Raw genomic sequence first — 12,283 nt, forward strand, 5'->3', positions numbered from 1 at the left:
TACTCCAGTTTATTAGGCACAGGAGCCGTGATAACCCAGTGGATATGACTTCTGCCTCCGATTTCGAAGGGTGTGGGTTCGAATCCCGACCGGGGCATACACCTCCAACTTTTCAGATGTGTGAATTTTTAAAAATCAAATATCACGTGTCTCAAACGGTGAAGGAAAAACATCGTGAGGAAACCTGCATACCAGAGCATTATCTTAATTCTCTGCGTGTGTGAAGTCTGCCAATCCGCATTGGGCCAGCGTGGTGGACTATTTGGCCTAATCCCTTTCTTGAACTCGAGCTTACCAGTGAGCTGAATATGGGTTGATATTGGTGTTTGTTTTTTGCATACCTAGATTAGTATAGAGCTTTTTGTGACTATGTTGCAAGGCGGCAGAAGTAAACATCAATCGGCGGTCAATCGGCAGTACTCGGACGAGCTCCATCACAAAACTGTACAACTACTATCTGTAAATATATCACTGTCACCGTGTCCAGGTTCGTACTCATGCCGATGGATGTCCACTGCTGAACATAGGCCGCTTTTATAAACATCGAAACACTACAGTCCCGACCCGCCAACGTCCAATGGCTCCCTGTTGGGTTTGACCTACCAGCCCCTGTAGCCAACTGGCACGTCGATTCTCTTTCTACGATCGCAAACGCTTCGAAAACTAGAAAAATGTATGGGAATTACATTTATTATCGACAGGTAACGTGATCAAGATCTGTCACTTCCATACATTTGTACCTATAGTTTTTCGATCGTAGAAAGAGAATCGACGTGCCATATGGTAATACGGCTACTTGTTTGTAAGACTTAGTTGACGAATAAAGATTTTTTCATTTTTTTTTTTTCATTTGGCAGGGGCAGCACGGTACCAGTTAGGGTCGTCGTACCCATTAACACCAGCTTCAATTCAACATTTGGTAGATTACCATAAAGAGCCAGTCAGCGACAAAAATAGGCCTTGTTTTCTGCAATCGGATTATATTCTATTCATACTATCTTGGTGTTTTACAGCACCATTATATGCTTTTTACACACATACGCAACGTAATACTATGTGAAATTGTGAATAGTATCGCAGAGTATTATCAACATTACGAGCTCATTTGAATAACGTGTCTGTTCTACTACATTTGTGATTCAACCTAATAAAACGAACGTGTGAAATTGTGTTATTAATTCACACGTTCAGTTTTTGGGTACTGCAGTAATATGTAAATAGTATTGCCATGTTGGTTTAGGTTAAGGTGATGACACTGAAGCAAGCAAAAGCAATCCTGTGGAGTACATGCGACAAATACGTACCGCGAAGCGATTTAGCGTTCCGGTACGATGTCGTGTAGAAACCGAAAGGGGTGTGAATTTTCAACCTCCTCCTAACAAGTTAGCCCGCTTCCTAGATTACATCACCACTTACTAGGTGATTGACTTTACTTATCAGGTGATACAATCACCTGATAAGTAAAGTCAAGGGCTAACTAACTTGTAAAGAATAAAAAAAAAGAGTATCTCTCAAAATGACTGACTTTGAAGCATCTTTGAAAGGTTATCTTCTGTCCGTTGGTCCGTTGGTTATTATTTCTAAAAGTGTGGTCAGAGATTTTTTAATCTAGTTACCCTATATCCTTTATCCTATTCATACGGAAACGCTAACTACGCAGGTATAACCGCGCGACACTTGTTAGTTAAATATATACTTGTTAATTTAAATTGAATCATTAATAAAATATTATTTATTAATGAACTAGTGAAAAAGGCTACTTAGAAAGATTTATGTAGGTATATTATTGGCGTGACGGAACCCATCATCACGCTCATTTGACACACTCTTGATGGCTCCATTAAGTGGATAATAGAGATCTTTTTATACGAACTACTAAATTGTCGTTCTCCGTTGTTTGTATGAGTAATGAGGCTGTGTTAAGGAAATAATTTCGAACAATTATTACAATGGTAGCAAAAAATGTGAAAATAGATGGCGAGTCAAATCCAGGGGCGTAGCTACCGGCGTATCGTTTATGATTACCTGTGTAAGCTAAAATTACTAAAATGTACTTAATCCTCAATTTCCTTTGGTTTGAAAAATCTATGAATTCCCGTATATTCAGAAGTTCTTCGAACATCTTTGTTTTAAGAAATATTTACCACATTGGACCCCACAACTAATTTTAATACAGGGCCCTTCCAAAGCACGCTACGCCACTGGTCAAATAGAATCGCATTAATAACTTAACAAAGCTTGTAAGTAGTAGCACAGGTAGCTTATAAGTAAAGCTTAAAGTTGTAGTTAGGAGCTAAATTAAAATTCTTTTAGAGGCTCAATCTAACTTCTAATCTATTACAACAAAGCGCTTTACTTCGTTCATTGCTGATTGTAAAATCACACACACTACTTACAAGCTTTGTTCAGCGTGGTGAACTATTAAGTTCACCACGCTGTCCCAATGCGAATTCACGTAGAGAATTTAGTAAATTCTCAGGTACGAGTATACGCAGGTTTCCTCACGATGTTTTTTCTTCACTGTTTGAGACATGTGATATTAAATTTCTTAAAGTGCACATAACTAAAAGTTTGGAGGTGCATCTCCCAGAACGGATTCGAACCTACACCTTCTGAATCGAAGGCAGATGTCATATCCACTGGGCTATCATGGTAATACAGTAGCGCGCAAATCATGCTATTTTCTATGAACCTATTATAAAAACAGCTAGCTTTATTATTGCATAGTCGCTTAGGATACCAAGTACCTATGCCTGCGACGATACGAGAACCAGGAAGTGCCCTCACCTAAGTACTAACGGAGCTAGTTAAGAAAAGCTTCTTTTATGAAAGAAGAAGAAAGACGCCGATCAGTAAACTGGTCTTAAGTTAAAGCCTTAGAAGATGTAAAAGGATATGCAAATTGACCTTAAAGTATGGATAAAAACTCACTCTAAACATCGATGCAAGAAGTGCAGGAAGGCCGGGTCGTCACTCCGCACTGCAGTGGAGAGGGTCCGCGAGCCCGGCCTGCGCTTGCGGCCCTTGGAGTTCGTCACAGTGCGAGGCGAGCCTTTTGAGTCTGTACCAACAGAAAAATACAATAAATAACTATAACATAGTACAATTGTTATTTTTTTTTTTATTGTTTACAAGTTAGCCCTTGAGTACAATCTCACCTGATGGTAAGTGGTGATGTAGTCTTAGATGGAAGCGGGCTAACTTGTAAGGAGGATGAAAATCCACACCCCTTTCGGTTTCTACACGGCATCGTACCGGAACGCTAAATCGCTGGCGGTACGTCTTTGCCGGTAGGGTGGTAACTAGCCACGGCCGAAGCCTCCCACCAGACAGACCTGGACCAATTAAGAAAATCTCAATGTGCCCTGCCGGGTATCGAACCCAGGACCTCCGTTTTGTAAATCCACCGCGCATACCACTGCGCCACGGAGGCCGTCTCTGTAATGTCGTATTCTGTAAAACAAATAATTAAAATTGTTGGACAGGTAAAACGATAAAAATGTTATGGTAACATTACTATGAAATCAGAGTTTATTAGAGAAGCCTTTTTTACAATATAACCTCCTCCCTTTTTTGAAGTCCGTTAAAAATAAAGATAAAAAAGATTTAAATCATTCAGTAGAACTGAAATTAACAAATAAACGATTAATTGTTTTAACTCTCATTGTATTCCTACAAATAATTATATTAGTAAATAAATTGTATTATTTACAGTGTTTATGAGATCCTACAAAAGGTCTGTGGTCTAGCTGTGGGCTTATTGGCTGAGCCAATGATGAAGATATGGTTCATTTGAAGAATTATTAAAGTTTTGATTAAAATTAAAATCACTTGAGGGTTTGAGACTCTTACCAAAAAATAGCCTTTTCCTCGTGGCGTGGAGAAGCAGGTCTGGAGGCGGTGGGCCCAGCAGCTCCATGATGCAAGCGAGTTGCTCTGCTTCGTTCTCTCCCGGGAACAGTGGGTAGCCCGTGTGGAGTTCTGCGAGGATGCACCCTGGGGCCAAACCGGACGCTTACATAGAGTTAATTGAATCATACGCAATCCACAAATATTTTGCTATTGCACTTGAAAACTGACATATGTGAGTGTGGCGTAATGCTTGCTTGAGATAAAGTGCATACCCTACTCGAATTAGCTACATTTTACGCTGCATAATCATAACATCCTGGGAGCCTGGTAGGTACTCTGCTATGGTATCCTCACTAAAAGATCTGACTTGCATTGGCTTGCGAGGTGACAGCATCGAAGAGCAATTACTCGGGAATGGTTTAATTGTATCGACCAGTTGGGTAAAACTGAGGTAAACCAGGAAATTTTAAAACGCGAATGTAGTGCTCAGATTCGCGTTTTAAAATTTCCTGGATTTAAGTGAAAGCATTTAAGTTCAATTTAGCTGTTGGCTGTGTTCATCGTACATTAGCGATAAGTCAACTCTTGAAACTCATAAACGCCTGGTAATCGTATCGCATAAATGAAGAAACGTCATTGTCTAGGTTTTCAATAATAATTTTGCGAGAATAATTTAATTATATTGTGAAATAAATAAATTCTTCTTCTTGAAGTGCCACTGCGTTAGTAAAGCTCGGTGGTCAGTTTTTCTTCTTCCATTCCAACTTCTCGTCTTCCATGACTAGGCGGAAAAGTTCTTCGACTGACTTTATGCAAATCCACTCTCATAAGAATATTCCGTAGCCGTGAAATATTTCTACTTCCTACTTTTCTTTGCCCATTATGATGGTCAAACAAACAACAGTACCTATCGTTTTGCAAAAAATGTCCCATGAATTGGGTGAGTTTCGTAATCCTGACGTACACCGTGAGATCACAAACAAGTGCTGATTTAAACGATAACAATTATTTGTTTCCCATTTGTAACCAGTGCGTGTCATTTACCACACGGTTCAATTGCTTCCTACGTCTCATACTCTAGTTCAGAGTTCTCAAATATTGATGCTTCATTACATAACAGCACATATATGTCATAACAGTTAAGACTTATATATTCAAAATACGTGAATCCGTCTTGTATTGCGTAAATGAGGCAGACTTTTAGGTATGTCGATTGTCGGTGTTTGCGGATCGCACGTGGACTCACCGCCTTTCTCTCGGCTTTCTACAAACCCGTCGCTTACATAAGACCCGCTACCGCTCAAATGCCTCAGGTATGATGAAACTAACCAAGCAATTACAGTCTCTATTCCAGTTTGCGTAAGATCATAATAGCATCTATTGAATTCCATATATTTTAATAACTTTTCGGATATCGGATGTCGTATCAGAAGCCAAAGATTCGCCAGCAAGTTTATTAGTTATAGCAGGTATGGTAGGTTATGCTATAAGCACATAGTTCAAATTTATCATAAAAGTTGCTAAACTGCGAGTACATATGAAAGAAAGAAACTTTTTTAAATTCTCAATGGATATTTTACAAAAATAAATAAATACATATATGTTTATGGACTATTAATTTCAGTTAAATAATTGGTAAAATAAATCAAAGTAGGCTTTTACTCGTACTGTAAGTAAAAGCTTTTTTTAAAAGTCAAACCTCTCAGCAAATTACTCTGGAACCACTGGAATATGAGCTACCAAGAAGAGGCAAAAAAAACTCAACAGTAGCTGTTTTTAAAAGAAGAAAGTTTTAAAATTTTGAATTAAGATGATGATGATGAGATTTAAGAGAATTTTATCAGATATTTTCTTGAAAAAGTATATATTAAAATGCTTGCTTGAAGTCCAGAGGAGGTCGTTTTAGTCTTGGCATGTAGGACATGTTGCAGACATTTAGTAGTTCTAAGGTTCTCCTCGACAACGAAAAAACGCATTGACAGATATAGATAGATTATTGACTAATAGGTAGTTTGATCATACCTTTATGCAAAGGTAAGGGTACTTAACTTACCCATGCTCCACATGTCTATCGCCGTGCCATACTGCAGGCCCAGTATGACCTCTGGACTCCTGTAGAACCGTGACTGAATGTAGGTATACACCCTCGCGTGCGTGTAACAAGAGCTGCCGAAGTCTATCACCTTTATTGACGAACTACCGCGAGCTTTGAGGAGGATATTTTCCTGGAATTAACAAGACGATATTTATCAAGTTTTTTTATTGACAAAGAATACAATAGGGGATCATGCCCTTAAGCAATGATGGCGAGAATATCGGGCACATTTCCGCTTTGGACGGCCAGGGTGATTCTTTGCGCAAAAAATGAGCCAGCCCTTCTCTCACCAGGTTATCAAGTTGCCTAATAGGTAACTAAGTAACACGTTTTAATCCTATTTTATCCTACTAATAGGTATTATAAACGCGAAAGTTTGTAGGGATGTATGTTTGTTACTCTTTAACGCCGCTACAACAGAAGCGATATGGCTGACATTTGGAATGAAAATAGACTTTACTTTGGATTTAACACATAGGCTACTTTTTATCCTGAAAAAATCTCTTGTGATTAACATTGTAGAAATCAACGAAAAATTATAATGAGGCAATAAAGTACAGCATCAAAATGCAAAAAAAAAAAACATTTTTGCAAGGTATAAAACCTGACGCATTAGAAAACGAACTAGTCTGAAAAAAAACTCATTAAACGCGAACTAAGTCGCTGATATGGCATTAAAGAAGGACACCGGTCCGTGGTAAATATTTTGAAAAAGTGACAACAATACGGTACCTCTCGACCTCTGTGGACCTCGACCGACTAAAATTTGCCGTGAGAAAACAGTTCCTTTCATAAATTCCATATTTATTGTTAAATTATAACCACAACCATTCGTAGTTATCATCACATAAAGTCTCTCTACCTGGACATAGGCCATAAGGACCTTCCAATACCACGTTTCAATTTAGGATCGAGATATTTGAATAGATCTTAGTAATAGATTTCAAAATTCTGGTGCCTTTATTTAATTATAAGGTCTGAAATTCAAAGGGGTCATAAGATTCAGTCATATTCTTTTGGAAATACATAAAGGCTCATAATTACAACTAGTACTTGGTCGCAAAAGCTATAGGTATAGGGTACTGAGACGAACTTTTTTGACGGCATCAGAGTGGTCAGTGGTATACGCGGTGGATTTACAAGACGGAGGTCGTGGGTTCGATCCCCGGCTGGGTCGATTGAGGTTTTCTCAATTGGTCCAAGTGTGACTGGAGGCTTTGACCGTAGCTAGTTACCACTCGACCGGCAAAGACGTACTGGCAAGCGATATAGCGATGTCGTGTAGAAAAAGAAAGGGGTGTATATTTTCATCCTACGTGTACGTAGTCGTGACCGCTTAGTGCGTGAGGTGCCTTAATCGTTCCTTCTAAAAATACATGCAATTACTTACTGGTTTCAGATCACAATGGATTATGCTCTCCGCTTCCAGTAGCCTCAAACAGCGCAGGAGAGAGCTCGCAAACCTTCTGATGAGGCTCAAGCTGAAGCCCTGGTAGTTGTTCTTCTTGATCAACTCGTACAGGTTGATACTGTTATCGGGAGAAATGTAAACATTAATCTATATACAGTAAACCTAGAACCACTAAGCATATCGATCTATATCGATATAGCTTAATTCTTATCAGTCAAGAATAACCCTTAACTAAGACAATTGGTAATGGAATTATTTGAAAGTATTTTTTGAATTATAATCCCGTATTCCTATCAGATATATCTAATGTACCTAAATTCTAGAATAATAATATCATTGATAAATTTGACTTAAGCTACTTAATGAATTTTCTTTGAAGGAAAACATTTCCCATTGACACAAAAGATGTGTGTGAAATTATAAAGTGTTTGCTACTAAGTTTTTGAGATTCCACTTTTTACTTTTGTCAAGTATCGTTTTTTACGTTTGAATAGAACATATAGGGCTAGAATCATCATTAAATGTACTTGTGAACCATCTCGATTAAGTCAGCATTCAAATAAAATAACCGCATCGAAAGTGATTAGTATTAGGCTACGATGCCCCAGGGTCTGAAGCCATGTGGCATGTTGATTCTCTTTCTACAAACGCTAACGTTCCGAAAACTAACAAAATGTTTGCGAATGACAGATCCGTTCGACAATTTGATCACGTGACCTGTCGGTAGTGAATGTCCCATATTTTTTTAGTTTTTGAAGCGTTAGCGTTTTTAGAAAGAGAGTCGACGTGCCACATGCCTAAGGATCCAGGTACCTAAATTTTATAGCACATTTTACGTCTGGGGCAAAAACAAATTCGTTTAGGTATAATTTTTATCAGTAGACCGTAATCACAATTAAAAATAGCAATATGCTCATTTAAATTTATGATGAAACATTGATCCAATTGCTTATGTCAATTGCGACCCAAAATACCGACGTTTTGACCTTTGCCGCTGTCGTCCTGGATCTGTGGTTATTTTAACAAATCGTACATTAAAGGTTAATGGATACGGCTAATGCGGCAACCGAAATTAATCATAATAGATAGCTTTTAACTTCTTCCTGGTACGGCATGACACAGGCTTCTATTGTGCCTTTCATTAGCCTCTGCATTGCAAGACTTCAAATCGATACGGCTTAAGTTCCTTCACTTTTTGTAACAGCAATTTCGCAAAATTTCCATGCCTGCAAGTTTTGAGTTTTTTTAGTGGGATCTTGATTGATGGGTTCGTTTTTTTAGGGATTATTTTCAAGTATTCAAATTTCAGCGGTATTTTCTTTATTAAGAATCCCAATTTGCCGATTTATTCTTTCCCTTTTCCATGCCTTGAAATATCCGTTGTGCATTTTGAAATGTGCAAATACCATAAAAATATTTAGCGTAAAAGAGCGGAGCATTGAAATTGACAGTTTGTTTTGTTTTGCTCTCCATCTATATCTATACTAATATTATAATCTATACTAATATTATAAAGAGGTAAAGTTTGTAAGTTTGTAACAATTCTTTGAAATGGGGTAATCTTCGGAACTACTGGTCCGATTTTAAAAATTCTTTCACCAGTAGATTGTTACGTTATCGAGGAGTGCTATAGGCTATATTTTATATTTCTATCATATTTAACTACTGAGTTATCGCGGGTTTTCTCTTACAGGTCGGACTGAAAAACTTACTTATTCGCATACGCTGCCTCAACCATTGCGTATAACTGAAATAAATGTATGGAGGCTTTTTGAACCTTTAAAAGTTCTACAAAAAAGTCCGCGACACCATATATCTATCTTTTATATTTTAGCAGATATAGTACTTTTAGTACTTTAATAAATTATTTAAATTTTAAACTAAGGTTTACGTCATTATTTACACAACTAAACTTAAATCCTTATCAAAATAAATTATTTAATAATCACAAGGATATTATAGAGATAAGATTTGCCCTTTACGGTATGTTAATTAGTTATATAGTTTCGGAGATAATACAAAATTTCTGAAAGTCGCAGAAATGCCACTATATGACGCCCCGCGGTTTCAATTACGTGGTTCCCGTTCCCGTGTGAATATGAGAACCAAACATAGCCTATGACACTCGCAAATAATGTAGCTTTCTATTGGTATAAGAATTTTCCAAATCGGTCCAGTAGATCCAGAGATTACCCCCGACAACCACACAAACTTTACCTCTTTATAGTATTAGCATAGAAGTCGCTTGGGAAATTATATACTTTTGGTCATAACACCACGCACAAAAGGCTGGACCAATTTCGCTGAGGGTAGGGATAGGATAGGGGTAGGGAAGGGGTAGGATAGAGGTAGGGTAGGGGTAATTTATTGAAAGTGTAGGGTAGGGGAGGAGTAGGATAGGGGTAGGGTAGGGTAAGGTAGGGTAGGGCTAGGGTACGGGTAGGGTAGAGTTAGGACAGGGGTAAGGTAGGGGTAGGGAAGGGTTAGGGTTAGCGGTAGGGTAGGAGTAAGGTAGGGGTAGGGTAGGGGTAGGGTAGGATAGGGTATGGATAGGTTACGGGTAGGGTTAGGGTAGGGGTAAGGTGGGGGGAGGGTAGGGTTAGCGTTAGCCGTAGGGTAGGAGTAAGGTATAGGGTAGGGTAGGGTAGGGTTGGGTAGGTTTACGAGCAGGGTAAGGTAGAGGTAGATAAGTTTACATCAACTTTTACGCGGACGAAGTCGCGGGCGTCCGCTAGTACCATATAATATTACGAGATCTTTTATCATGAGATAAGGTAAAAATCACCTACGGACTTACTTTGATAGCTTTTGAATATCACTACTCTCGTGACGATATCCGGTAGCTAAATCTTTCAAATTCTATTGAATGTACTCGTAAAACCTTGTTAGCCCCTGATGTAATAGCTATTAATGAAGTGTGTTACGGAACGTCGTAGGACGTAGAGTAGACGTAGGGCTTGTCCGAATCGAACGCGGTTTTTTAAAAATAGAAAACTGCTTTTCGAAAAAGGTACTTTACTACTCGTAGGTACGATTATCTGTTATGATGAAAGCAACTTCTGACAAAAAGTTCTTCATAGCTAGATTATTGGAACTAGATAAGGGAATTAGTAAAAATATATTTAAAAAACGAGTATGTTTTAGACCACACAACAGAAGTAAAAATTCTTAAATCCCTCTCACGTTCACGTCGCCTGTTTACATTTTTCGTAACGCATTTACCAGGTTACTCTCCACGTCAATCGTGCGTACAGAAGATTTAATTCAAAAAAATATTTTGTTTTAGAATACTAGCAAGTATTGTACTTAATTGATAAATAATTCCTCACCTCATAAGCTCGAAACTGATACACAAATGGTTCCTAAAGTAAAAGTAATCCAGCATATGGATGACGTTGTGCGCTTGGTCTTTGTCCTTCAGCCTCAGGTGATCCAGCACCCTCACCTCCACCAGCGCTTGGTGGTGGAACCGCTTCTTGTTCCTGATGATCTTGATGGCCACTTGGTTCCCGGAGCGGTGGTCCAGGGCCCTTATCACTTGCCCGAACGACCCTTTGCCGATCACTTCTAGTATCTCGTACCGGTAGGCTATGTGGTCGTGGATTTGCTGTGGGGGAAACAAAAAGTTTAACTCTTTGCCTTATGCCTTTTAGCATAAAAGCATCACAGACCATGATCTATATATAATGTAGATGTATATAATGTAGAGTCACGATATGAATTTTGTTTGTTTGTTACGATTTAAATTAAATAAATAAAAACTAATTTTGTAAACCGTAACCGAGTTTTTTCACCTATAGGAAGCAAAGAAAACATCTTTACCAAGTAATACTTTAAACCTGTATTCCCACGGGAAAAATAACTAATCGAGTGAAGCCGCGGGACATCTACTAGTGAATTTACAATTTACCTATACTATTTAATATTAGACTTCAAGAAAAAGATTAACAAAGATGTGAACAAGCTTTGATATAACATCAAGATATCAAGAAGATTGTTGGAATATTTTTCAAATGGTGGGGAGAACTTATGGGGGAGGGAAAAACAACTGCATACTTTGACACAGTGCCACACATTGAAATGTCAATTTAAGACTATTGTAGTGCCTGGTAACTACCACTTGGGAATGTACAAAGTTCCTTTCATGTACAAACCTTTGTTATTATAACATAAACGCATTGTGCTCCAAACACACGTGAGAGCATACAGTGCTGATTATTTGCAGATCTTGATACTTGATAAGCAGTCCATAGTACCACCTTGGTTTTTTATCAATAATTAAAATATACTGTATCTTACTCTGTTGTAGCTGCCATTCTGGTCATCGAACCTTTTTTTGTTGCTGCCAAAAGGAATAAGGACACGGTATTTGGTCAATGTTCTACAGTCCTTAAAGCGTCGTTGATTTCTTTTCTTCTTCTGCTTCAGCCTTCGTGCCCCATCAGGCGATGCTTCTGCGCTCGCCCAAAACCCCGGTGAAGTTGCTGAGGTCCCATTGAGGAGTCTGGGTCTAAGTGCCGTAACAGACTCAAAAAAAACAAATACAAAAATCTTACCGATCTTACTTTGTTGTAACTGCCATTTTCATAGTCGAAGCACGGACTTGTTGCGTCCAAATATACCACCATAACTTGGTTTTTTGTCAACGTTCTAAACACAAAGATCATGTAGTAGCTTTTTTGGTACCGTTTTTGGTAAACTGTCTATCTTCTAAACACAAAAAACTTACTTTGTTGTAGCTGCCATTCTCGTTGTTTTGTCCATGTTCTAAACACAAACATCGTACCTTGTTGTAGCTGCCTTGTTCGGTATACTGTCAATGTTCTAAACACAATGATCTTACCTCGTTGTAGCTACCGTTCTCAGTGTTCCGCCATGGTCTATACACAAAGAACTTATTTTGTTGTAGCTGCCTATCTCGGAGT

The 12,283-nt window shown here is 38.4% G+C and overlaps 1 protein-coding gene across 2 annotated transcripts in view; it reads right to left on the bottom strand.

Annotated features, from left to right (window-relative positions):
• Positions 1-12,283, bottom strand: part of LOC112047942 (dual specificity tyrosine-phosphorylation-regulated kinase 2-like) — a 55,485-nt gene that overhangs the window by 18,360 nt on the left and 24,842 nt on the right. For both annotated transcript variants that reach the window (XM_024085262.2, XM_024085261.2), the window contains exons 4-8: positions 10,688-10,965; positions 7,338-7,476; positions 5,906-6,077; positions 3,853-3,996; positions 2,932-3,061 (exon numbers count right to left, since the gene is read on the bottom strand). In XM_024085262.2, coding sequence (XP_023941030.1) covers positions 2,932-3,061; positions 3,853-3,996; positions 5,906-6,077; positions 7,338-7,476; positions 10,688-10,965 — 863 coding nt within the window. The remainder of the gene's footprint in view (positions 1-2,931; positions 3,062-3,852; positions 3,997-5,905; positions 6,078-7,337; positions 7,477-10,687; positions 10,966-12,283) is intronic.

This window comes from Bicyclus anynana, chromosome 3 (genome assembly GCF_947172395.1).
Source record: "Bicyclus anynana chromosome 3, ilBicAnyn1.1, whole genome shotgun sequence".
NCBI lineage: Eukaryota > Metazoa > Arthropoda > Insecta > Lepidoptera > Nymphalidae > Bicyclus > Bicyclus anynana.